Genomic DNA, 27490 nt, shown 5'->3' on the forward strand with positions numbered 1-27490 from the left:
AACCCAAAAGTTTAAGGTAACTAGGTCACATACTTTTTAATTTAAAATATTGGATCACATTTTATAGGGTATTGGTGATGCTATAGAAGAACCACTTTGAGAATCCATTAAGAACCATGTTTAAAAAGTAGTTTTGTAAGTCTGAGGAATTTTTAAAGCTTCAAAGTAACTTTACATAATATAAAAATTCTATACCAATTTAAGGGATCTTCTGAGAACCTGTACATTATGTGGGGGTTGTTTAAAACATTTTAAAACATTCTTCACACTCATATATTTCATTTACAATAATGTTTTTCTAAAGCAGACATTCTCGAACTGGTCCTCAGGACCTCCCAGATGGTTTTGAGTCAAATGGTTTCCTGTTCTTAGCCTAATTGCTAGGTCTTCAGTAAATGTCAAAACTTGACCAAAAACATGAACAAAAAATGAACCCAATATAATGACACTAATAGTCCCTATGAGATTCTACTGGTATATTAGCGCTAAGCTAAAGGGTGATCACCATAATTAATTTGAAATAGGACTTGGCTCCATTGGAAATCAAAACGTGATTGCTTCATTCCGCTGTCACTTACTATGATAATGATTAATCTGACACATCAGGCCTTCTGTCCAGCTCCTGAAGTCCTAATCAACAAGAGAGCTAGCTTGTATATACCTAGTTAGCCTGTATGCACCTAGACACAAAATAAATAAATAAATACAAATCTGAATTGAATAAGGCCTAGAAGGTCCTAAGGGTTCTCCACTGGCTAAATGATATGGCCGATAGAGATTATGTTGACAAATACTGACATATACTTTTAAATAACCATTTAGTGCAATGTTCTTCAGGTAACACAAGCTGGTTCTTCATTAATATTGCTCCCAAGAACCGTTTTCGGCACCTGTGTTTTAAAGAATGTATATGATTATTCTAGTATTATTGTGTGAATATGGAATATAATTTTTATTCTATATATACAGTTAGATTTAAAAATCTGTTATTTTGTGTGTGGACAGGGCAGCACTGGCTGCTCCTGCAGCAGAATGTATGAAGGCTGAGGCTGGAGTGATGAGGCTGATAATTACATAGTCAACCTCCCCTTGTGCTGCCTGGATAATTCCACACAGTTACTTTTTCAGAACGACATGAAGTGCCTTACAGAATTCAAAGATGAATTATTTAAACTTTTGATTATTTATTAATATATTTATTTTGATTAATATGCCTTTCTTCTTCTTTTTTTCTTTTTTTGCGACGACGGTGTGATTATGTTGTGTATGACTGTGAGTTGACGGAAAAGCACAGGATCCTTTAAACTGAACATTTCACTTACGCGGGGTGTCAAGAGTCTGTCCAGTGGAGCTGCAGTAGCAATGCAACGTAATGCGAGGTCTTAATGGGTCTGTCAATGCAGTGCTATCTCTGTATATATGTGGACGGGTCATCTCTGGAGACCTGAGGCTGCCTTCAGTATAGCATTTCACAAAAATGAGATTTGTGGTGTGTGTGTGTGTGTGTGTATATAAGGATGTGTGTGAGAGTGTATGAAGTGTGTATATAAGTCTTTATGTGTTGGTCATTTGTGCACTGTTGCTGTGTGTAAGGGGGGTGATGGGGTTTGAGTTAAACTGAGATTCAATTGAGAACTGTGTGTATATCAAAACTATAAAATAACCTTGGCATGTGGTTAACATGGGTGTTACACAATGTGAAATACTCTGCTGTTAAGCAGCAGAGTGAGAACATATCACATACACGCACCGGCAATTTCAGAGAAGAAAAAAAAAACGACGGCTGCCAAAGACACATACTTAACTGCCAGGGACAAGCCAACCTGTCAACAAACAAACAAGCAAGCAAACAAACAAAATGGAAAAGTAACATCACAGGAGCATACTGTATTGTATGTACTTAAAAACATCTTTTTGTATGAGGTTTTATAAATGTGCACTCAATGCAGTATAGATGCATTGTACATAAAGTGCGAGCTGTTGTTAGGCTGAGGAGATGACTCTCAAGTATTGATTCTGGAGCTGGAGCATCTGTCAGTGGAAACAAGGGATAATTGGACGTTAAATCAAGAGTCCTCCACAGACAAGCTGAGCTTTCAATTACCAAGTGAGAAAGAGAGTGAAAGAGAGAGAGAGAGGGAGAGAGAGAAAGAGAAAGAGAGAGAGAGAGAAAGAGAAAGAGAGAGAGAGAGAGAGAGAGAGAAAGAGAAAGAGAAAGAGAGAGAGAGAGAGAGAGGCGAAGGATGACAGAACATGACAAAGTTAGTGAAAGTTTCTAATTGTTAGGTGCAGAAGCTCAGTAGAGCCAAGTGCTAATAGAACTTGTCTGGGCATGCTAACATAAAAAACAGACTTCAGTTCATGTTTTGTGTTTTTTTTTCCCCTTCTTTTTCTTTTGACGGAGTGCTTAGCTGAGCACCGTCTGGTGCCTGGGAGAGTGCAGTCGCTCACTTAAAAATGTGCTCGTATGCCTGAGCTGGACCCAATGAAACCAGCTGAGGTGTTTCTCTGGAGTGTTTCCGCAGAGTAATGGCAGGTTTGCCTGTGAGTGAGACACACACCAGAGGAAGCATGACTCCAAGGCAACTCCTCTTTGGAATGAACCAAAAATCAAAAGACACAGTGTGCTTGCTCTAGACCGTATGAACAGAATGAGCTTTGACTCGGGAAGTTGGAGCAGATAGAAACAGACCTGGAAAAAAAACACTTCCTGTGTCTGATGTACATATTTAACTCTTTATCTTCGGTTTCTGAGATGTGTAGATCCTCATCGTGCTTTCCCTTCACTGTGGGTTGTGACTTTACATCTAGTAGAAGTAATCTGTTAACTGCTCAAAGTTCCCATTGTAATATAACATGAACATTCTATGTGATTTGGCACTGTTGCTGTGTAAATACATGTGTTTATTATTCATCTGAATGTTACCTTTCCACCCCTCCTTCCTTCCTCTCTTGATCCACACCCCTCCCCCTTCCCTTCCCTTACTAGCTGACCTCCGGTTTGTACACTTCTAATGGTACCGATTTCTTTGAGAGAAATGATTGGAGGAGAAATCTGGATGTTCACAAATCACTAATGAAACCATAATAATAAAATACATTCACAATATATATTGTGCCATATTCTTTTGGAGAAGAATTCTATCAATAAAGATATAAGACTGAGTAAAATACATTGTTCTTTATTTATTTATTTATTTATTTATTTACTTAGTAGTTAGTAAACTTGTAGCATGTGGCTTTATACACTCACTGGCCACTTTATTAGAAACCCCTCCCTTGTAGCTCCACCTTGCTGGCATACAAAGACTGTAGCTCATCTATTAATGTATTGTGCTAGCGATGCTCTAGCCCATCATCACTGGTCAGATTCTGACCACAAGAGCTGCTTTTGGATGGATATTTTTGGGTGGCAGACTACTGTCATACTAGTAGTAACACTGACTCATGAAAAAAAAAAAATACTGGCAGATGTTGTACTTGTTACAGTTTAGAAGGAAGGTTAATGTGTTGCATAAAGGACAACAGCAAGTTGACAAACAATTCATTTTCCAAATACACAGTGTCCCACTATGGCATGATGTGAGGTTATAGCCTACTGCTAAAATTATGTTGACTTAAACCCAACAACCAATGCAACACTTACTTGGCAAGACTCTGCTCCTGACAAGTACAGCATTTATCCCAATAAAGATGATATAAATTAAAATCTGACAGCTGAGATGTACATAACAAATACTGGCAAACTGAAAAACCTGAACCCATCAATCCATCTTGGGCTAAAGCATGCTGCCACAGCGGATGAGTTTTTTTGATTTTTTTTTTTCATTTATATCTTACCTTTAAAGTAAACAGTTCACAGACCACAATAAATAATGATGCAGCATTTTTTCTGCAACTGACATTCTTATTTGTGTTTGCCTTGGGCATCCTATACTTTATCAGAGTATCAGATCTCACTTTCACAGATCAACCAAGCATGTCTTTTGTATATCTGTGCTTCAAATTAAAAGTACATACACAGGAATGCTAGCTTAATGTTAAAAAGCAAACGTGAGCGCTTGACTGAGGTAATGAGATGGAATGCAATGATTGCAATGATAGCAGTGATTGGAGGAGAAATTAATCATACATTTCATAATGTTGTAAAGATTGTTAGGATTATGACCAGTGATAAGGTTGAAATTAGTTTTTGCAGTTCTGCCCACAGCAAGTCAAAACAAAGTTTTGTCATAATAGCTTATGAGGGCCCTCTAGAGGCTCAGGCCACTGGACACTGGGCCCAAAGAACCCATCGGATGATCCATGCTTGATAATATGTGCATGCACAATGTAATTTAGACAGCCAACCAGCAGTCTAGAGTTTAGAACAAGCATGCCTAGGAATGACTGCTTAGGTATTGAAATGTGGTATTGAATGACATGGAACTTTTCAATACTTGGCAGTATCAATACCATAAAAGTATTGAATATTAATACTCATGCCTGGTAAAAACTCTTTTACCAGCTGCACAAACTACCATGCTGCTACCATGTCAGTGTCACTGCTGTGCTGGGAATTGTCCAGGGCCCAAATAATACCTGTGCAACTGTGGTCAGAAACTGACCAATTATGGGTTAGAGGGTGATAGATAAACTGTGCATGACAGCAGATGGGCTACAGTCTGTAATTGTAAACTTAAATAATGTACTTATAAAGTAGAAAAAAGTGGCCAATGAGTGAATATATGACTGTAAGTATTAACGTGGCCTGACCAAACTGTTTAAGTCAATTGTTAAAAAATGGAAGGCAGCGGTAGTAGCTCTTTGCCAGGACTCTTTATTGAAGGAGTCACTGTAAAACTGTTGCGAAGTGAAATATACATGCATGTCTGTTACAATTTTTAAACAAAACATAGGCTTTTACAAGCCTCAAATGTTTGTGTTTACTCTAGAACAGCCAAAAACTGTAGTTTAGCACTACTATTAGCTTCTCATAGAGTTGTTTTTGAGGTGTTTTGACATCTATGGCCTGAACCGAAGGCCTAGCTCTAAGGTTATGTTCAGACTGCCAGCTGAAATCCAATTTTGGGCATATTGTATCCAGCCTGATTTTTAATAGTCTGGAAGCTTAAAACCACATGGAATATGATTTTTGTGAATCTGATCCAACCACATTTGGAAGTCGTTGTAAATGTGATTCCAATCAGGTTTTTACAGATGCATCTCAGTCTGCATGCTCTGGCCATTCAGTTCAGATTTGAACAACAGTTAATTTTTAACGTCTTTTTCAACACTCACAATGCTACAAAACAACAACGGTATTTTCCAGAGTGACAGAAGTGCTGAGATTCAAGAAGAGCACCAAAGATTCATGCTTATGCCAGTCTCACCAGCATAGCTATGTACACTCTCAGAAAAAAAGGTACGAAACTGTTACCAGGGCAGTACCCCTCTTGTCACTGGGGTGGTACCCTCAAGGGTACATCTCAGTACCTTTAGTCAGGGAACATAATTGTACCATAATCCATTGAAATTATATTTTCTAAGTTGTATTGACTCCACATGCCCCATCTCACCTCCAGGCTTTTTATTTTATTGTTCTGTTTTAACATTAAAGATACAAATATAGACCTTTTACTTGGGAAAACTTGTTTAAGGTACACAATTGGCCCTTAATACTACAACATGTACATTGTTTGTACCTTGATGAATGAAAAATGTACCTTTGCAGTACCTTTACCTCTAGCAGTGTAGTTACTGAGGCCTACATCGTTACCACAGCAACCCATGCAGGTAGGCTGGTGATGTCTGGACACACAAATCCAATCTTATCATTTGCAAATAACAGTGCGGACAGTCGTCTGAAAAGACCTGATTGGGGAAACAAATCCGATTTGCCTGCAGTCTGAACATAGCCAAATAGTCATGACTCACCACTGATTTTTACCAATGTTAGCCCCATTCACAGAATCAGGATAGCTTTAGGACAGAGATTGGGAAATGCATCTATTGTACAGACAAGTTAAAGAACAACATCGAAAACTTATTCTACACTAAAGTATACAATAGTATAAGAAACAAAAACTGCTGAATGAATGTTGGATTGCAAACCCATATTTATTTCCTGCAGAGCTGAGTAACAGGGAGCAGTAACATCACTATCTTCCATAAAGGGTGTCCACATGTAATGTACAGTGTATCTATTTTGGGTAAAGCTTCTACTGAACAATTACACACTGAACTGCTCAGTCACCAACTACATCACAGTTCAATTTTAACATTAATATTTTAACAAGTCACTTCTGTTCAGATGTTAAGGGGCAGTTCAGTATTTGTTGCATTTAACTGGACTCAGCCTAAACAAGCTAGTACTGGATTTAGTACATTTTTGTATGCATTATTATATATTTATTATTCAAAGTTCTAAACACAGAACCTACAAAAGAGCTACAAATCGCCTACAGTTCTACACACAAATGAGGGGAAGATGGGAAGATACATGTTCTCTTCTTCACTCTCCCTCCATGCAGCTGTCACCACCACTGTCTTCTCCATCTGAGAGCTGAGAGATACGGGTGGTCAGGGGGTTTCGTGGGGCTCAGGGAGAGTGTGTTCTCTTCTCTGAACCCCTACTCCGAGGGGGCCTGCTCTTTCTTCTTCCCGTCCCGCTTCGGCTTCCGTGAGTCTGTAGGGACACACAACACCGCACCAGTCACCAACAAACATATGGACACAATGAGATGCTGGCACATCGCCAGCAGCAGGTCAGAAAGGATGAAGCTGCTGTGTGTTCCCAGTGCTTAGCCCCTGGCTCCCTGCGCTGGATCGCTTTAAAGAATGTAATCTCTCTACACCTTGGCTCAGCGGATTGCAGCGAGAGAACTGGCTCTGCTTCCTTTCAATGATGCTTGGGGTAGGTCTACTGGTGTGTGGAGGTGATAAAGAGAGAGAGAGAAAGAGAGAGAGAGAGAGAGAGAGAGAGAGAGAGGTAAAGTGTTTAATTAAAAAAGAGGATTTGGCACCTGTTGCACTTGCAGTATATTGTGTGGTAAATGTCAGGTTTAATCAACACCTGTTCTCCTCATTTCCTGTACCTGATCTTCTGCAAGTTTCCACTTGTCACTAATCTCCAGACTTATTTAACTGATCCCCCCTTAAACTTTGAGGCTCTTGTCAAAATAAACAATTCAGTCAGCATGTTAAACCAATCAACTGGTTCGATTTCCAGTGAGTGGGACCATTCATCATAAAAAATGTCATTCTAGGCCTTTTGGAAGTCCTAGATATGTCACAGACTGTGAGTATGACCATTTGCTTGATCGACGTGTTTCAGTCAGATGTAACACACTACTAGAATCCCATAGGAGCACATGCAGAAATTAGCATAACTATAGAGGTGTCTTTTTTATTTTTGACCAACTTTTGACATTTAGGGCCTGAACTGAAGGCCTAGCTCTAATAGTCATGGTTCGTCAATGATTTTTACCATTGTTTGTCCCAATCACAGACTCAGGAAAGCTTTGTATGTTTTTGTGCATCTGTTTGTGTATGTGTTTATGCCTAGATAAACAGCATCTAGCAGGGGTGTAGCCACATTTGTGCCCAGACCACCCCCCACTTTGCCCTCCCACGGAAATAAAGCAAAGGTAAATCATATAATGTATTTCCTATGTGGTATTTACCTATGAGTTTGGTTGGACTGCATTTAAGCATTAACTCTCTGGTGTCCATGAATGCATCCGTCCATCAAATTTAAAGTTTCTATACATATTTCTTTATGATATTTCAGCACAGTCTTCCGATTCCATTGAATAACATTGCGAAATTGTATGTGACTCACATCTGGAGTTATAAGGCTGTGAAGAGGGGTGGAGATACATGCCATCTGCCTCTCACCATGTGTAATTGGTGGACTCATGTATTCATTAACATTTTGTGTAAAACTGACCGATGGACACTGGACCAATGGAAATCACTAAGGGCTTACCCATCACGCTGGAGACCCTTCATTCGTCATTCAGTCTTTATCTGAGACACATGTGAAATGGTGTGCAGAGAGTTTACAGCTGCTGAAGTTGCTGCAGCAGTTTTGGAAAGTAGTGATGAAGATAACAGTATTTTGATATAAAACTTATGGGTATATGGTAAATGCCTTTAAAGAATGCTTTTAAGAAAATACTTTCAGACCCCAAAGGGTAAAGATCTGACAATAAATGGGTTAAGTGTGCTCTGAATCATCAGCCTTGCTATAATTCAATAAGGATTTGATCTAAATGTTATTTTATTTAAATATATTTACTGTAATTTTCAATGAAACTGCTACAAAAAATGGTTGCTTGGAAGTTACCTATTAGCTACCTGCTTCGGTGACCTCACCTTGTCTCATGCTGCTCTCTCTCCCTCAGTGACTGTGGCTGCTTTTGTAACTGTTAGCCGCTGGGCTGAAGCTGAACTTCATTGGGTTGTAACTGCAGAAAAGCTTACTTGCTGCAAATGAAGTTAATCACTAGTTAGCCAGCTAGCTTGTGTTAGTACAATACATTTCTCTCTCTGTCTCTCTCGCTCTCTCTCTCTCTCTCTCTCTCTCTCTCTCTCTCTTCACTTCTTTTCTTTCTGAAATCCTGATTTTGGTTTCATTTTAACCAGGTGAGAATTGGCAGATAGCCACTAACTGCTCTCTATACATGATAGCACTTTAGGATCAAACCACTTTTGCTTTTCAGTCAGCAGAGAGAAGAACACAATAGGTGGAAAAGCAGAACTTATCATGCAGAACTTATCATGGAAGACACAGGCTTGTTTATGAACTTCTACAATAACAAAAAAATCTAAACTAGAAACCATGGCTCTCCATTCAGGGAGGGCCCTCGTTAGTCAGGTCCATCTTTACCTGATGACCCTGCTATCTAGTGAGCAAGATGGTCACTTTCTGCTGCATAACTGCTGTGTTCCAAAGTTACTGTTAGTTTTTTCTCTAAAAAAGAAATATAGGTCCAGAAAACTTGCAAATGTGTAAAATGTTTAGTGAAGATGCAAAGCAGCTCTCTCTCCCCTTTTTCACACACATACAAAAGTTTGTATTCCTGTCTTTGTGGGGTGTTTTCTATCACTGCTGCAATGCTGTAGCTAAACCGTGCTACAGTTATATGACATTAACCTTTTAACTCTTTCCCCCCCCAGCTCTTTAAAAAAGCTTTATGGAAATCAGCCAGATGTTCCCACTACATCAAAAATGTTGATGTTTTTCTATCATCCTGGCAATGTCTGGTCCCTACAGAGAGCTAATACACAACCTATCTCAGCACACACACACTTTCCTCACCGGTGAGGGTAATGGCCCTGTCCCCCACTTTGCGTGCTTGTTTTCATTAGTTTGCCTGTTTCCTCCGCTCTGCAGTCAGCAAATTGCTGGGGAGCAGTGGGGAGTGAGAGTGCTGCTGAGGCATTTCATTTAGCATTTCTGTTTGGGTTGCTTTAATATATATTCATTATCAGAACTACACGGTTCTCTGGATGGGGCAGGGTACACACACACACGCATGCACGTTTACACCCACCATCAGACAGTCTGTTCAGATGCCCCATCACGGGCTGGACAGCTCCCAGTGGTTTTCTTTATTATAGAAAGTGTTTCTGAAATGATATGAACCCAGATGATATTGGCAGCTCCCACTGGTGATAGTCTTGGGGCAGGCTTTGGGGATCTAGGGGCCAGAGGCTGTGTCTCATAATGTTTCATTTGCGTATCTCTGTACTGCGTGTATTACTGAGAATATTGTCTGGCCTCCAGGCTACTCAGACCTCTACACTCCTCCGTCTGCTCATTCTTCGGCTGAAGAACCTCATGACAAACGTTGCCTCCGGCCCGCCTTACCCGAGGAGAAGCAAGCCACATGGAAGTCATTATGAGAAGCGGGACGGGAGCAGGGCAGGTGAGATAGCCCTGAGTGAGTGAGTGAGTGTGTGTGTGTGTGTGTGTGTGTGTGTGTGTGTGGGTGTGTGTGTGAGTGTGTGTGTGAGTATTTGTTTACCTGTTTACCATAGCTCTGCTCACTCCACCATGACATCACTGCCCTGTCTCCCAGAAGCCTCTTGCTTATCTCACCACACAGACAGCCACAGCAACACACACCCTACAGTCTGTGTCTACAGCATGTGTACACATAACAATGTAGCTGCAAGACCCAAAAAGATGGGTGAGTCTCTTTGTCCTGCATCTCTTCATTTTCAAGGCACAAATGAAAATAAATAAATAAAACTGTTCAAATTCCTATAAATCTAGGGTTAAGTCAACGTCCTAACAGGTATAACACACAATATATTGGGATGTGTGTCATCAGGAGACATAAGAATGCTTTGGTGAACAGATACACATGCACAAACAAACAATCACACGCACTCATGCTCATAGAGTCCATATATGGATCCTCATAACCACATAGCTTACATATTAGTCTCATTGTAGTTACTAAATAATAAGGGTGTCAATAGAGGTTCATGGATGGGGGGGCTAAGCCTCTACTAGGGGTGGTCTGGGGTCATGAGAATTTTTTTAGCCCCAAAATGTCTGTTCATCATTAACTTTTAGAGTAGCAACAGCTAGAAAATGTATCTCAAAATGGCTATTTGGTCAAATTGGTACACAGTAGATCTGTCTCTTTGTATTAAAGACAGAGTTAGTATGACTTAAACACTTTGTCCATCCACTTACAACCAGCACAGGTCAAGCAAAGGTACAAAAGTCAAGCAATACTATCTCCTTTTTCTTAGATAAGCTGCATGGTCCTAAATGTATTAATCAAGCTCACAGATTACAGATCAGTTCAATCTCTGTTGGTGCAATCAGAAAGAGTGTGCTTAAGCTCAAATATAATGGTCATATCAACAAATATTATATTTTCTCAGTTAATTTTAATGAAATTCAGCATGAATTTTAACCAAAAGCTTATACAGCTCTCCCTCGCTTTCTTTTTGATCACTAACCTCAACTGGATCTGTTCCCTCAGCCCTGTCAGTCTCCCTCAGCTTCTTTCTCTCCCTCTCTTTCTGTTTTTAATAATACATTATTTTTATTAAGCTCAGAGTCACAAGGAAATGGAAATAATGAGAGATGAATCAATTATTTATTTGTTTTAACTGGTAGAAATCTCATCTGATTGGCCTCCGAAGGAGCTGCTACCTCTTAATTTCCATCTACAGGTTGAGGATTTGGAAGATATAAAAATGCATTATGATCAACACTATATGAACTTATATATGGTAAATATTAATATCTGTGTCTCCAAATGTTAAAGAGAAATATAAACACAAATATAAATATTTAATATTTAATTATAAATGCTCAAAGAGTATAAAGAGCTGCTCATGAACTCTCACTCACACTCACACTATGAATTGAATTTTCTTCAAATTCTTAAACTAGTGGCTTGTCTGCTAGCAGGCTAATGTAAGTGTTAGCTTTACTGCTTTTCTTTGCTTCACATGAACTTAGTTAGCTAGCTAGCAAGTAAATGAATAAAAACCTGATAACTGGCTACACTGATCATAATTTGCTTCAAATCCATATTGTAGGTGGGTCTCATCACTCTGTAACTACTTACTGCTTCTCTCAGTATGTTATAGATATGGAATAAGGTATATTAATTTTAGTGAGCTTTTAGCTAAAATTCTGACTTCAGCTTCAGTAGTTGCCAACTTATTTTACTTTGCAGAGCGAATAAAACCAGAGATGCTTCCCAAGTCTGATGTGATTGGTTTACAACTTATGAGGTCTGATATGATTGGTCGAGCTGGGGGTTCCACTTTTCACTTTACATTAGTAAATCTCTGGAAGAACAGCAGAAGCAGCGCTGTGGTGAAGCAGCAGCAGCGACTCCTTCAGTTCGCACCCTGCTATTACAGTTTATCATGAAATTGGAGACGTGACAAAACGGTTAAATAATGAAGAATGAATGATAATAAATTATAAATGATTTGAACTAGCAATGTACATTTATTTAGAGAGGTGGGGGGCAAACTGGTCTAGTGATGCCCCTGCTAAATAATCTGTAGTAGTCAAAGGATGATTCATAATAGTTACTGGATAATTCATAGTAGTTACTGAATGATTTATGGTACTTGCTGAATAATTCAGAATAGTAGATCATTTATAGTAGTTACTAGATCATTCGTATAGTTACTGAAGAATTCAGAATTCAGTGAATAATTAATAGCAGTTACTGGACAATTCATAGTAGTTACTTCATAACCCAAAGTGGTTACTGGATAATTGATATTGTACATACTGAATAATCCATAGAAGGTACTGAATATTTCTTATTATTCAGATTATTGACTGAATAAAAAACCTAGAGTGTAAGGCGTTAAATTTCTTTCAACTATAACAATATGAAATGGAGCTGTCTGTGTGTGTATTTTCCACCCCTATCAGAATTTCCCATCATCCCTCACAGCTGGCATGCTGAAAAGGCCATGCCTGGAAACTGTTATTATAACCTCAGTACCCTGGGAAAAACAAGTCAGATAAACCCCACACTCCCCACTGCATACACACACACAACACACACACACACACACACACACAGCATTCATGAACTTCATCCTGAAGTTAAAGAATTTGAAAGACTGTTTGAGTCTTATAACACTGTGTTATGAAATCCCCTCACTTTCCAACATTTCAAAAGAAATGAAAACTGTTTTTTCTGGCCTGATCATTATGAAACATAAGGTGTTGAGTGAGGTATTTTTAACACGGTAAGCTGTATAAAATTCTCAGACAGCATGTAGGAGGTTGTTTGCTTTCATTCAATATGGAACTGCGTTATGAGATTTTACTGAGAGTGATGAGAGTTACTGGTCTCACACACACTCTTACACAGATTTAGAAATGGAAAAAGAACCAAAAATAAAGATCAAAAGACCAGATGATAATACAAATAAAGTATTTCTTTGACTATAAAAAATGTTACATGTAAACGATGTTTCTCTCTCTGTCTGTGTCTGTGTGTACACTGATATCTTGTGTAGCAGTGTGTGTAAATTAGTGATGTTGTTTGGATAAACATATTGCTCTAATTTGTTTTTGAAAGTCTCTGCTCATTCAGGCAACGCTGTATAAATGATACAATAAACTGCATATATAAAGCCTCTCATATTCAAAATATTTTTCCAAGACTTGCGTGCTGCGATCTCTCTGCTTCTTTTTCTTTAAACCCATATACGCTCTCAAAGGCTGTGTGTGTCCGCACGTATTAAAGGCTGTATGCATCTGCATGTACTGAAGGCTGTGTGTGTGTGTGTGCATTGGGATTGTGATAAATCTCAAACCTTTTTCGGGAAGGCCTTGATTGGCCGTTCTGCCGGCAGAATAGAAATATCAACATTGATGTTTTAATCGGCAAAAGCAAATGAGCTATTTTCTCCTATAACTCTGTTATCAGATTACCTAGAGCACTGTTGGCTCACTGTTTGAGAAGTGTTGTGACTCTGCGTTGAGCTGCTAGTGAACAATAAGGCTGCAAAGAGAGTGAAGACAATTCACACCTCGTCACAAACACAGCCACAATGACAGCACATCTGCAGCTTTCCTCATATCTAATAATCATGTACAGCTGCCACAATAAAAAATAGCATGTAAACACAATAAAAACACTTTCATGAATGTTGTTTGCTTGCTCACCTACAAAGACATTTGTAGGGTTTGTAAATCATATACATTTTCATGTGAATATTATTGCAAAAATATATATAGGTCAATTGAGGGACCACCCAAAACAGGTGCTATATCGCCATGACCAGCCAGTCCAAACTTCTATTACTGAATAATAAGCCATAGAATTAGCCTGGGATTTTAAGGGGTAAAATAACAAAACACTTTATATCCTTGCACCTCTTTCCCCCCTTTTTGAACAGTTCATAAATAAATAATGTTTTAGTTTTAAATTTTGGGGTAGATTTTGGGAAAAATTGGCAAAATTGCAATCATGGGTTTTAAAAAAAAATTCTCTCTGTGATTTTAACAAAGTTTAATTTCATAGAGTCTATAATGCACTTAGATGTATATGTATGCAATTTTACATCTAAACAGTACAATACTTTGATACTTTCAACTTTAGTATGACTTTATATGCTGTGGATATAATTCATAACTGGGCCCATTGATTAACATGGAGAAAAAAAATGCAGTTTTGCAAATAACGCAAAAAAGTGGTGAACATTAAGGTCCACAGTTTGGCTCAAATATTTTATTTGCTTGTTGTATTTGTTTTTATCACTAAACATGTTATGAACGAACATGTCATGTTATGAAAAACATTACAGCTTTAATAGTCCATGTTTATTTCATACAAAGTCTTATTATTCAGTAACTACACAGACTTCAATGCAAACTAATGGACCTATTCTTAGGTTACAGAACTGTGTAATAAAACTTGGCTTGTTAAGAGGTTAATATTTACCAGGAAGATTGCTGAATTAGATGTAGTCAAAAAGTGCTTTGAAAACTGCTGCAACTTTGCAACAGCAGCTCTCATTTAATGTATATATTGTATTAAACATGTTAAAAGTAACACAAGGTTGTTCTCCTTAACTGTGTTATTTCCAACACATCAAATTGAATATATATAGATTATATGTGTGTGCAGGTTTGTGCATACAGCACAGATCAGACCTTCTATTATGTGAGCAAGTATCCAGTAAAAGAAGATCCTGGAGAAAACCCCAAACACACACACACAGGACTTACTCATTTGACAGGATTTAACTTTACTGAACACTCAAAGCTGCTCCGATAATTGCTGTACTTTAGGAGCTGTGGAATTCAGCTCTCTAAATAACTATAATAATCACAGAGGGAGAGTGTTAAGGGGGATGATAGAGAATGGAGGCAGAGAGTGATAAAAGAGAGAGAAAGAAACAGAGAAAGAAAGAGAGAGAGGGAGAAAGAGAAATGTCAGTACCGTCTAAAGTGTTCCATTCCAAAAGAAGTCAGGGACTGCTTACTGATGCAGAGGCTAAAAGAAATAACCCCTCCAGTCTTTAAATGGCAGAATCTCCAGCGAAAAGCAATTACCTCCCACTCTCTCTCTCTCTCTCTCTCTCTCTCTCTCTCTCTCTTTCTCTCTCTCTCTCTCTCTCTCTCTCTCTCTCTCTCTCTCAATCTTAGCTCCGCCATGTCTCAGTCCTCTAGACACACACATTTTTGATTGACAATAGGCAGTTAACAGGCGTGCATCTGTGGTTGTTTTTTGTCAGCAAAGTTAGGTCAGCAGTTTTCTGAAGACATTTCAGCACCATGGACAGCACTGATGACTGTCAGTCAGTGTGGGATCAGCACTATGGACAGCGCTCGAGCTTAATTCAGTTTCTCAATAATTGAACAATATGGTGCTATAAAAATGTACAATACTGCACAAAAGTTCAAGTCCATTCAAATGGCCATTCAGTACAACTTATTCATTTTCAGGAGACATATCTGAGGAGATGAGATATAAGGTGTCCGCTTGTATAAAGAAGGGAAAATTCAAAGGAAAATAAGTGGAAAAACAGGTGAGTTCAAGCAATATTCAAAGATATAGAGAAAGTGCTCCTACCAACCATGCAAGACCTGATGGATCACCAAACCTATCACCATCGGATAAACAGAACGCAAAGCTTTCATCTTTAAGAGAAAATCAAGCTTCGCTCTTGCTTCAGATCTGAAAAAGACTCCACTATGGGTCTGAAAGGACTTGTAGCTGTCAAGAAGCCATTACTGAGAAAAGACAATAAGCTAAAAAGGAAAAAACACTGACAAATCAAACAAAGAAGCTGCTGGTGTTCTCAGAACAATAGACTGACCACCCCAGAGTCCAGACCTCAACACCACTGAATATGTTTGGAATTACTTGGATTGTGAGAAACAGGAAGTGCAACCAAGACTGAACTTGGATACTAGGACTAAGACTTGGAGGTGTGGAAAAATATCCCTGCAGATTTTAAAAAAGTGAAAGCAAGTCACCTGAAAATGAATAACTTGTACTTAATTGCTGTTTTGACTGGAAATTGAATACACAAAAGGGTTGTCTCTGGCTTTTTCAATGATGCTGCTTCTAACCAGTGATGATAACACTTAATGGTTTGGTAATTCATGTAATTTGGTATTGGTCTTATTTAAGAAATAAGAGTTTGTGTGTGTGTGTGTGTGTATGTGTGTGTGTGTGTGTGTGTGTAGTTATCATTACCCTGTAGCTTGGTCTTGGTCTTGCCGCAGGGTTTGGTTGCACTGACTGTGTTGGGGCAGTTAGCGTCCATGAGGGCACGTTTCAGCACACCAGTCCGGTTCTTCATCCCTGTGGCAACATCACACTCACCCCATGCCTGGAAGTCATACTTACACTCACCTGCATGAGGCACAACAGCACAAATTAAAAAATCAGCGCTGGTCTTGGCACTCAGCCAAATCTGCCACAATTCAGCTTACAGTCAGTATTGTCAGTCAGCACAGGGCTCAGACTGCAGATAAAGCACTTTTAAATAACAGTGCACTCAGTCAGTCCAGGAGCAGAGTGGGTTGAGTCTGTTGAGGGTGTATAAGACATGACATTTTTCATGCCAAAGTGGACACAAAACAGTTTCTGAGTGGTGCGCCTGTCAAAACATCGGCCCTATTGTTGGGAGATTGCAAGTTCGATCCCCAGTTTGATGCCACAGCCACCCAGGGCCAGTAGACCAGGATGGTATAATTGGTCTTGCTTTCTTTATGTGGTCAGGATGGACTTCCTTCTCCATCACTCAGCATGATGCTGGTATCTGAGGGGGCATGTATTGGCTGATGTAGCAGAACTGTCAGGTAATGCTCTCCAAACATGTAGAGCTGTCCAATGATGCTGTGTTGGTGAGAGTTTTAAAGATGTGGTGGTAATTTAAGTGTTTGGGAGGAAACACATGCTTACCTAGGTTCTCCCAGCTTAGTAGTGTCATGTGATAGGGAGAGATCTATCTAGTGGATGGTCTATTTCACAGTAGACCACTTTTATGCACCCACCCACACGTATAGACACACGCACACATATAAGCCTGGATCTTTTTTACAGCAAAAATGTATTGATTACATCTTTATTTGTTTTGCTCAGAGCTTACACCTGGGCACCCCTGTTAACCTGATGTACCTAGATTTTTATTAAAGGTGATCCTGTCTCAGAATATAGCCTCACCACCCTCGTTGTCTTGTCGCTTTCTGAGCAATGAAAAGAGTCTCAGGCTGCAAACTGAGAGCCTGCAGTCCTGCACTCAGCCTGATATTACCCTACAACTCAGCCTAACCTCACCTTAGATTCTAATGTGGCTTCACTCTCTCTATATATTTGCACTCCATCAGGCTTCACTGACTTGATTCATCAAGAAGTCTGCACCTTCAGCCACAGAGCTGTCTCTCACTGCAGCACTCAGCCTCAAACTACAGCTCAAAATAACACTGATTGTAAATAGCTGTGAATGCTATTCTTTACGCTCAACTAAACCGACCTCAGCCTGACCTTAGAATGTTCAGCACTAGTGTTTAAATGTCTCCGATTTCCACCTCCTTCCTCCCAGATTTCCTCACATATTTCCTCCCAGATTTCCCCTTTGGCTTCCATCCATCCCTTCCTCCATTTTTGAAAAACACCAGCTGCCTTAGTCTAAACATAGTCTAAACATCTAATATTGAATGGGCCAATGGAAATGTTTCAAAATTACCTTGAATAAAATGTGTTTTGTTATAACAGCAACAATACCCAGGTTCTTCACTGTTTCAGACTAGTTCTTCAAACAAACTGTTAGTGACTCTACTTAATTAGTATTTAGCCATTTTGCTTTGTCTAATGCTATGCTGTTAATTCTTATATCCTTTGGGTAATTTTGCATAATTTCTTGGTATTTTCATCAATTGCAATTACACTTACATAGTGTTTATATTGCAATTACACTTACATAGTGTTAAATAACAACACATGCCATGTGTTGTTATTTTCAGGAGGCCCCAGGCTGCTCAGATATGTAATTACTTTACATGTAAGCTTAGACTAGACTGTCCGTTACCTGAAAAAACAATAATTTTGATAGTATGTTCTTCTGATTAGCACAAGGCATACATTTTTTATTGATTTTCTCTCTTTTTAAATCAGTGAATGCTAAACCTCAGACAGACAGCAAGACAGACGTTGGAATGTTTTGCTCAGGGTGAAGATTACAACAACAACAATAATAATACTAAAACATGATACCTACAAAGTGCCTTTCAAGAACCCAAAGCCACTTACAATTGCAGCAGTGCACAGAACAAATGAGAAAACACAGTGATAGAGAGACAGACAGCACTAGGAGGACATAGGGAGAATGTAATGGAGAAGTTTGAGGAAGATTGTAGGTGAGAGGAAATAGATCTGCTTTAAAGACCGATTTGAAAGCCACAGAAGGTTTTTGGAGAATGAGTGTCATGTGAGTATGTGACCGGGTATGAGTGAGAAGACCAGCACCACTCTCTGGACTCTCTGGAGTTTGTAAAGAGAAGAAGAGGCAATGCCAGCAAGAAGAGATTTGCAATAGACCAGGTGGGGATGAAGACATGAATAAGAGTTTCAGCAGCAAATTGAGAGAAGCATGGTCTGATTTTGGTGGTATTATGATATTAAGATAAGTACTTCTGAAAGAATTTTTACTTTCAGATTGACTTGGATTTTTACTGCAAGCTGTGTATGATACCTGAAATCAATGGAAGTTGAAAGCTAAAGCTGAATGAAGGCTTCTTGGGTTCAATGAGTTAAGCATGGCCAAACTAAGGACAGGATTAAGGAAACATAAACATGTTTAATAACATTAAATGAGTAATGCAATGAGGCTAGACAAAGGTTATTGTAAATCACAGACATAGAGCTTTGAGAGAGAGACAGAGAGAGAGAGAGAGAGAGAGAGAGAGAGACAGAGAGAAGGAGACCTCTCTCTTCTTCTCCTCATCTCTTTGTGAACACGAATGTCTTTCGGAGTCTGACTCAGACCTTCTTCCAGCTTGTTCTAAATACTGTTACTGCTTCAGCAGATGTTGTCTGCCAATGACCAATCAAAAGTATCACAAATTGCTCCTAATAGCATAGCAACTGCTCGTTTGTGGTGTGGGCAGAGCGAGCTGGATTTCCCTCTACACAATCATGCATGCCACTGAAAGCTACTTTACTCTCTCTCTCTTCCAGCTGCTGCTTGGTTAATTAGCACCCCCTCCCTCCACTCCCACAGCTACAAAACTAATAATACACACACTACAGTGTGATTTTTGTAGTGGTCATTTATACACCACTGCACTGAGTCACTGGCATGGTGTAATCAGTGGTGAACAGTTACAAAGTACTATATTCAAGTATACGTACTCTATTATTGCATTTCCATTTTGTGAGACTTTCACTCCAAAGTAAAATATTCTGCTTTTCACTGCACTGATTTCTGCAGCATGTCATTACTTCTTACTCTGAGTGAGAGAAAACTGGACTTTCTAAAATATCTGAAAGAATGAGATGCACTTTCAAACTGAAGCACACCTTTCACTAGACACCTCCCCTAAATACAGACTGTCTGATAGCTGCTTAGCAACTGTAACTAGGTCTGGGCACCTCTAGAGGGAAATTTTTTAATCAGTTAGGGATCAATGTGAAGAGTCACAGCACATCTGTAGACTTAGCCTCTATCTGTGCTCTTATAACATTAACTCATATCTACCTTAGCCATTAAAAATTCCATAGTGGCCATGGTGTGCTGGTACAACAGATAAACAAGCAGGTGGCCCTTAGTGAGGGGTCAGTTGTCTGATTTGTCTGATCTATTGCACCCATATAAAAGCTAGAAAGCAAGTTATAGTCACACAGCTACAACTTTAAGCATCAGAAAAAAAGTTAGACAGATGTATTATTCATAATTTAGCTATTTTATATTTATATCTCATGAATTATATAACTTGCAATATTAAGCATTTACTTACTAAAATAAGTTCACAGTAATTAGGGCAGAATTATCTTGTTTTGAATTATTAAAGAGTTGTTTATTATCTTTATAATATTATTTTGTGATGCATAAACATTTTCTTAATGCTTAATAAATTATTGTCCATTGATTAATATGTACTTTTTAACACATTAATAATTATTATATGGATATTATACTTTAAACCTTTAGATACTAATTACATTAACATGTTATATAATCACAAGAATAACTACAGTTCAAAAGTAACTAATACCATACATACATAAACTAATACCAATTTCACAGCACCTAAATAAAGATGAATCCTTTAAAAGACAAATGAACATCTGCTGCTGTGAAAATATTATCACATTGCAGAATGGTTTAAAGCCAGAACTTTGGGTACCATGTCATGACATAAGCTACTATAGCAAGCTAAATGTAGGGAAATAAGAATAGCACATATACAGTGTAAGTACTCTCATGATGTAGTATGTAATTACACACCTGTTACAACTAGAAAAGTCTTGTTGGAAAAACAGCAGCTCACCTTATACATAAAATATGCTGTTACAACTATCAAGATACACTTGTGTAATTACAAGAGTGAAAGCTGAAGTTAATACACCTGTGTATGTACATGAACTGTACTGCTGTAATCCATCTGTAATAGTGAACACATCACCAGTAGTAGTTACAATGTTGTTACATGTTGTTAATTTGTAACTACACAGTTATTACTGTCACAGGATATAATGTTTTCCCCATTGATACAAATAACATTCTCTCTCTCTCTCTCTCTCTCTCTCTCTCTCTCTCTCTCTCTCTCTCTCTCTCTCTCTCTCTCATGTATTCCTCAGCTACATCACTGTCTATCACTGGCATGGTGTTGCATGCTCAGGAAACAGACATGTAAATGGACTGTGAGCTCAGTGTAAGATAGTGAAGTGTCTTTATCTCTCTCAGAGCTGCACTCCAGCTCTGTGTGTGAAGCAGCTGTGAAGCAGAGCTAACCGAGTGTGAAATAAAAGAATGTAAATGAGAATGTGGCTCTAAACCCACTAAAGAGGCAAAAGGGTCGGTCTATTACACTGTACCATCACCTGCTTCACCTGCAAACTGCTCCATCTTGTTACGGGGATAAACCACTGTGTGCGCTTGTGTGCACACGTGTATGTTTGTGTGTGTGTTCACCTCCAAACTGCTTCTTCCAGTTGCAGGGGATTTTGCAACGCTGTGTTTTGATGGTCTGTTTACAGTCAGTGCCGCTACGAGTGCCCTCTCTGGTGCCCAGGCCACAGTCACCCTCGTTCGCCACACACACGCTCCACTGCCACTCCCCACAGTCTGACTTACGCTCCTTCTTACCTGTGAGACCACACACACACACACACACACACCCACACACACACACATATGTATGCAATCGTATGCAAAAGTTTTGTTGATTTTCTAAGTGAGAATGAGTTTACACTTCCTCTACAGAGAACACACTTCTGTACATTTTAATGTGTAATTACTGTTTATTCGCTAAATTTAAAGCTGCTCTTTGGGGATTTTTGGGGATTTAAAAATGTGTATTTACATAAATTGTGTGGAAGAACATTTTGTAAAGCTCCCCCGAGCAGAAGAATCTGATGATTGTGAATGTGTTAAAAGAGTATTCAAGACAAGTCCATCAGAGCTTGGTGAAGGACATGTCTATGAATTATCTATCACTGTCATCATATCTTCATCATTGTAATGTTGATTTTGCATTTGAGATCTAAACATCAAGCCAGACCTTTTTCTTGAGTCTGTGTGTGTGACATTAATATGCAAAGATGTATGACATATCCAACTTGCTTTGCACCAGCGCACACACACAGCATATTTTTGTGTGTTTTTTCCTCCTGACACATTGTCACACCACCCTGTGGCCTGGCTGGAACTACAGCCAACGGAGCCACCCAAGACTCCAGTTTCCAGAACTCCTTGCTGCATCACATGACTATGGAGTCTCACCGATCCACCTATCAGTGCTCCTTATCTCCAGACTTCTGATTCCACTCACATCTGTTCCCTATTTCCTTTTTCACTTAGTCAAGTATATAAGCCCAGGCTTTAGGATAGTTACTTTGTGAAGTATCATCACCTATGTGTGTACCAAGCGTTTCTCCAATGTCTCTGACTGCCTACCTGTGTATGACCTGTTTTCCATCTTTGACCTTGATTCTTGTTGCTCCCTTTTGTTCTGTGTTGGTGTTCTGGTTTTCGACTTTCTGCTTTGGTTTATCGACTGTGATTCTGGACAACTCCTTCGGCATTAAAGATCTTAACTCAATGCTCTGCTGCGAGTGTCTGGTTTCGTCTGCCACCGTTACACACATTAATAGTACTTCTTTCAATTTTAACAGACAAATTCTAAAAAGTGCTGCTTTAACATGTTGGAGGACAAAACATAAAATGTTGCCTATGCAAAAGTTACGGCACAGTTAATGTTAGCTTTTTTTTCCAATATGTTACAATCAAATAAACAAACTGTGCACACAAAGTTGCAGAAAAAAATATGTTCAGCTGTGTTCCCCGTAAAGGATGTGCTCACTTGTTGTCACTTAGAAAATCAACAAAAAAGTCACTTGAACAGGGGCGTTCAAACTTTTCCGTACAAATGTACAGGCACATAAATAGACAGTTTCACACTTCTGCTTGTTCGAGAACCTTTATTCTGAAAGTATGTTTCTAGTAAACTTCTGGTAAACATGTACACTGCCTATCAAAACTTTGAGGACGAAGCAGTCAACTGTTGGTAAATGGGAGAATTTATATAAGTCAAGAACTTAAAGAGAACATTGATTTTTCAATGGTAATGTTCTAACCTGTGTAGTTTTTGTCTGTATTTTGTAATATTTATTTTGACGCTGTTTGTTTTCTAAGCTTTTGACCTGTGTGTCACCTGGCCCTGCCATCCCTCCACCCCTTTCTCTTGTTGTAAAAAGCAATAAAATGCTGATCACAAAAAAAGCTATGGGGACACCTACAAACATATTTAGCTTTTTAAAACACCTTTGAACCAAAAGATTTACAATAATGTGCTTTTGGTACATACATATCTGATTCAGAGCCGTACAACCTTAAGGAGAACCTTAATTCTTAGAGTAGAATTCATGTGTCCACTGCAACATTGTTGAGTGTTAACATTGTAGCAGAACCTAACTTTAAGCTAGCAACAGTAAATGCTTCAAAAACAATGTATCTGATCCTCTAATAATGAACAGCTAAGAGCTCTTCAGAGCAAATTATCTTCACAAACATAGCTTGTTGTGCTAGTTAGTTCATTGTTCATGACACAGTGATATTGAGTCAGGTGTGCACATGCAGGTAATTACAGGGCACAGGTTTGTTCATTCACACACTGATGTGAATAAAGTCAAACATGGAAATAAGCAATAAGACTTGCAATATGAATTTAGCCTAAGAGTGTAAGTCACTCTGGAGAAGATGTAAACAAAAAACATTTTAATGAACAAGAATCTGAGTGTTGCAAACTGTAATTAAAGTATTAAATAGCTAACAATACTATACTTTATATAATAAGTATAATAATTATAGTTATAGTTATATAGTTATATAATAAGTATAATAGTTTCTTATACAGTGTATGTACACTGATCAGCCATAACATTAAAACCACCTCCTTGTTTCTACACTAATTGTCCATTTCATCAGCACATATGAGTATAGAAACAAGTAGGTGGTTTTAATGTTATGGCTGATCAGTGTGTATCTGCTCTATGTAGACCATTCAGATGAACACTCTTAGTATCCTGTATCACACAGAGTGGAGAGAAGAACAGATTAGTTGGCCTGAATAACACTCACAGTCAGTCACATTTCTCTCACCTTGCTTTTCCGCCTTCCCGCCTTCTGCTAGCATCACCGTGACGACCAACAGGCCCAGAACAGCCACACACACCCACTGCTGCTGCATGCTGGGACAGAGTACAGACATTACCACAGGTGTTGTTTAGAAACCCATTAGTTTACATGCACTGATTCTTCTGGGTTCATTCTAACAAGCACAAGCTAACAACCCTATAAATATGAGTAGCATTATGTAAATATCACATAAATATGTGAAATTAGAATATGGAAATTCTTTCATTTTAAACTGTAATTTGGACATTGATCTGCTGTTTCGGCCCCTCTACGATTAAAGCATGTGATGCAAAGGTCTGCAATAAAGAATCAAGAATCAAAGAATCAAGGGGTCAATCAAATTGATCATAAGTGTGTCTCCTAGCAGTGGGCCAGAACCCACTACTTGAAGATGGCAATGTTTACTGATGTCAAACTTTCTCTTGAGGACTAAGAATTAAGGATAACACCTGTTCTGCTTATGCAAACGCCTGTCTACAAACATGTTTTAAAATAAAGATGCTAAAAAGAACCTTAATGATTAGCTTATTAAAGAACCGCTTTAAGGTGTAAACATATTAAGGTTTAAAAAGTCTTTGCAAAATGTTGAGGTTCTGTATCAGTTAACGTTTTTTATTAGAACCATATGTCAAAGAACCTTTGAAAAACTGCTGTAGCTGTTGTAAACACGCTTACTTGCATGCTACAGCGGTGCCACAGCAGTCGTTAAACTGAGATTTCTGGTTTAAGGAATAGGAAAATCTTCTTCTGATGATGTTTTGTGAAGGTGTGGGGAACTTTTGAAAAAGTACAACTGCTTTGAACATTTTTTTCATTAGCTGGTGAATGCAGAAGGAAGCCAGGCAGCTAACACTACTTTTAGAAAACTCAATGTCTTATTGCAGCGTAAACCTAGTAACTGGTTTTAAAGCATCATAACAATGGAGAGAATGAGGCTTCACATATGAAAAAGAAAACAAGCAAATTGCTAGCAAGTTAGCAAGGTAGGTACCTCGCTATCTAGATGCATTTACCTCAGTTTGGCTTCTTTTCTCTGACTAAAATTGTCTCTGGTGTCAAATCTTTTACTAAATAAAGATTTTATTTGACAAACAAGGTAAAAATGACACTAATGTTAGTTTGGTTGTATTTATTAGCCAATAAAATAGTTGCTAGCAGTCAAGATTATTTGATACCACAGGGATTCCCAATGGGTGTATAATATTATAGTAATGCATGTACATTGACAGGACAGTGATGAACGAAAACATGAAAATGATATAAAATAATAAATTCTGTCAAACTGATGAGGCAGCAGGATACAATACTGCATTAAAGAATACTACATAACATGACAAATAACATATTAAATCCTGGTTTTAGGCCAGAACAATGCTTCAAAAGTGCATCAGTACCTCATGTGGTTGTATATCTGAAGAACAAAACACTGTATGTAGCTTTTCTTATTAAACAGTAAGAGAAAGAAAAAAAATTAAATGACTAAAGAAGGCAAGATGTCTAAGCACAGGTGAACACTGCTTATTTTTAAAGTTTGGAGCTCTGAAAGGACAAAACTGCAACAGGAATATGTTGTGCTTTGGCTGGGCGTGAGGCATTAGCATGACTCTGAGCAGGCAGTTAGAGTTCAGAGAGTGGAGGCACACAATAGACAGAGCTGAGCTAGAACAGGCTGACCACTCACAGCCTGTCCGTCTCTCACTCAGCCTTTAGATCCCACTGGCACCACAATGCTCAACCTTTTAAACTGCTTTTAATCAAAGTTTCTGTCCATTCTAGCTTCACTCAATTGCTTTTTCCTTCTCTTTACTTTAGAAATGCTCTCTGTCTCTCTCTCTCTCCTTCTCCCTCCCGTTACTCTAAAGCAGTAGAAAGGCACTCAGACCGCTCTGAGGAGAAATGAGCGTGAGGAGTTGGTAATTATGGAGCGTCTGAAGCCCAAGTGCTTCACTGTGCTTAAATTACTGCAAAAGGTACAGCCTACCGGCGACATTATCTCCATTCCTCAGTTTCAATTAATCATGAGTCTGCCCTCCCTCCTTCCTTTCTCTCGGTCTCCCTCCATCCCTCTCGCTCTCCCTCCCCAAACCTACTCTTTCCGCTTTATATTTTTAGCTCTCTGGTTTCTCTGGCTGTACGTGATCGTTGCTGCTCCCATCGTCTATTCATTATCGATGCAGAGCAGACTGTATGGGAAATGCTCGTTTAAAAAGACTATACCCACTCCCATTAATGATCCCCTTCATTAATATCACCAACTGTTTCTTTCTGTAACACTGTTCATGTCTGCACTCATTAGGCTGGGGAGAAGTCCAGCCCGAGCCCTCTGTACTCTATGTTGCTCAGAGAATTTGGCTTTGTATACACAAACTGACATATACATTATGCATAGATACAGATATACACACACGTTCAGCTCAGAACAGACTGTTCAGGGCAAAAGCGCAGAGCCACTGGCTCAGAACAACAACAACACAAAGGATGATTTCATGTGTTGTGCCTGATGATGGATATGGCGCTGTGTGGTGTGGATATGCATTCGCTCTGAGGCAGCTGACAGGGTAATTGCCTGAGAGGCGGCTGTGCTGCTGTCGGCTGGCGCTGGCAGAGAGCAGAGCAGGATTAGAAAAATGCTGTGATGCTGTGCCCCTGCTCAGGCCTCCACCCTCCCCCTTGCCATTTCACCCACCAAAAGCATCTGCATTATACTTGTGGACATTGAGTTTCTGCTGTTTTTGACACACATTATTTGTAGGCGAGTTTGTAGACACCTGCTCATGAAGTTTGTGTTGTTTTATGTAAACATAGTCAGTGTTTCAAGATGCACCATTTACTCCACAGTCCATATATCCACCTATTCAGTCTACAACAGTTTAGCTCTGCCCATTCACACTGAAGTTATAAGGAGTGTTTCAGCTCAGCCTGCATTACAAATCAAGCACAATGGAGTACAACTAATCAGAACTGGAGTCATTTATGTACTGCAGTCTTGAAGGCACAATAAAATACCAGCCTCTTTAAGTGTAAGGGATAAAAAGAGAGTGGAAAATGGTGATGTAAAAATGAATTATGACTGTTTTGGTATATAAAACCTCACAAATATAATGAGTGGGTCTCAAGGGAAATGATACAATGCATATCCATATGGGCCCTTTAATAAGGAGTTTGTCCCTATTTACTGCAGTAACAGCATCTTCTCTTCTAGGAAGGATTTACACTAGATGTTGGAACATTGCTGTGAGGTTTTGATTGCATTCAGGCTGAGGAGCATTTTTGAGGTCAGGTACGGATATTCATGAGTTCTGGATCAGAAACAATATGCTAACTCATTCCAAACGTATTAGATGGTCAGGGATGGTTCTAAACATTTGGGGATCCAGAGTGGCATTCTACTTAAGCATAAACAGTATTAAAAAAATAATAATAATTAAAATAACTGCAGAGTTGCAAGGGCCCCTTGTGACCCAGCATCTGTAAGCAACTGCTTATAATGCTAACAGCAATAAGCAGCCCTGTCAATAGTGCTCCATCACTCCAGAGAATGCAGTTCACTGCTCAACAGCCCAATGCTATGCCCAGTGCTCCACAGCCCAATGCTGTGCCCAGTGCTCCACAGCCCAATGCT

General features: G+C 39.0%; 1 protein-coding gene across 1 annotated transcript in view; it reads right to left on the reverse strand.

The window, feature by feature from the left end:
• Positions 1–6074: 6074 nt before the first annotated feature.
• The window catches only part of ptn (pleiotrophin), a 73509-nt gene continuing 52093 nt past the window's right edge, over positions 6075–27490 (reverse strand). The window contains exons 2-5 of the mRNA XM_036576634.1: positions 23833–23921; positions 21145–21318; positions 16203–16361; positions 6075–6667 (exon numbers count right to left, since the gene is read on the reverse strand). Of these exons, the coding sequence (XP_036432527.1) occupies positions 6612–6667; positions 16203–16361; positions 21145–21318; positions 23833–23920 (477 nt within the window). The 5' untranslated portion in view covers position 23921 and the 3' untranslated portion in view covers positions 6075–6611. The remainder of the gene's footprint in view (positions 6668–16202; positions 16362–21144; positions 21319–23832; positions 23922–27490) is intronic.

Source organism: Colossoma macropomum, unplaced genomic scaffold (genome assembly GCF_904425465.1).
Source record: "Colossoma macropomum unplaced genomic scaffold, Colossoma_macropomum, whole genome shotgun sequence".
NCBI lineage: Eukaryota > Metazoa > Chordata > Actinopteri > Characiformes > Serrasalmidae > Colossoma > Colossoma macropomum.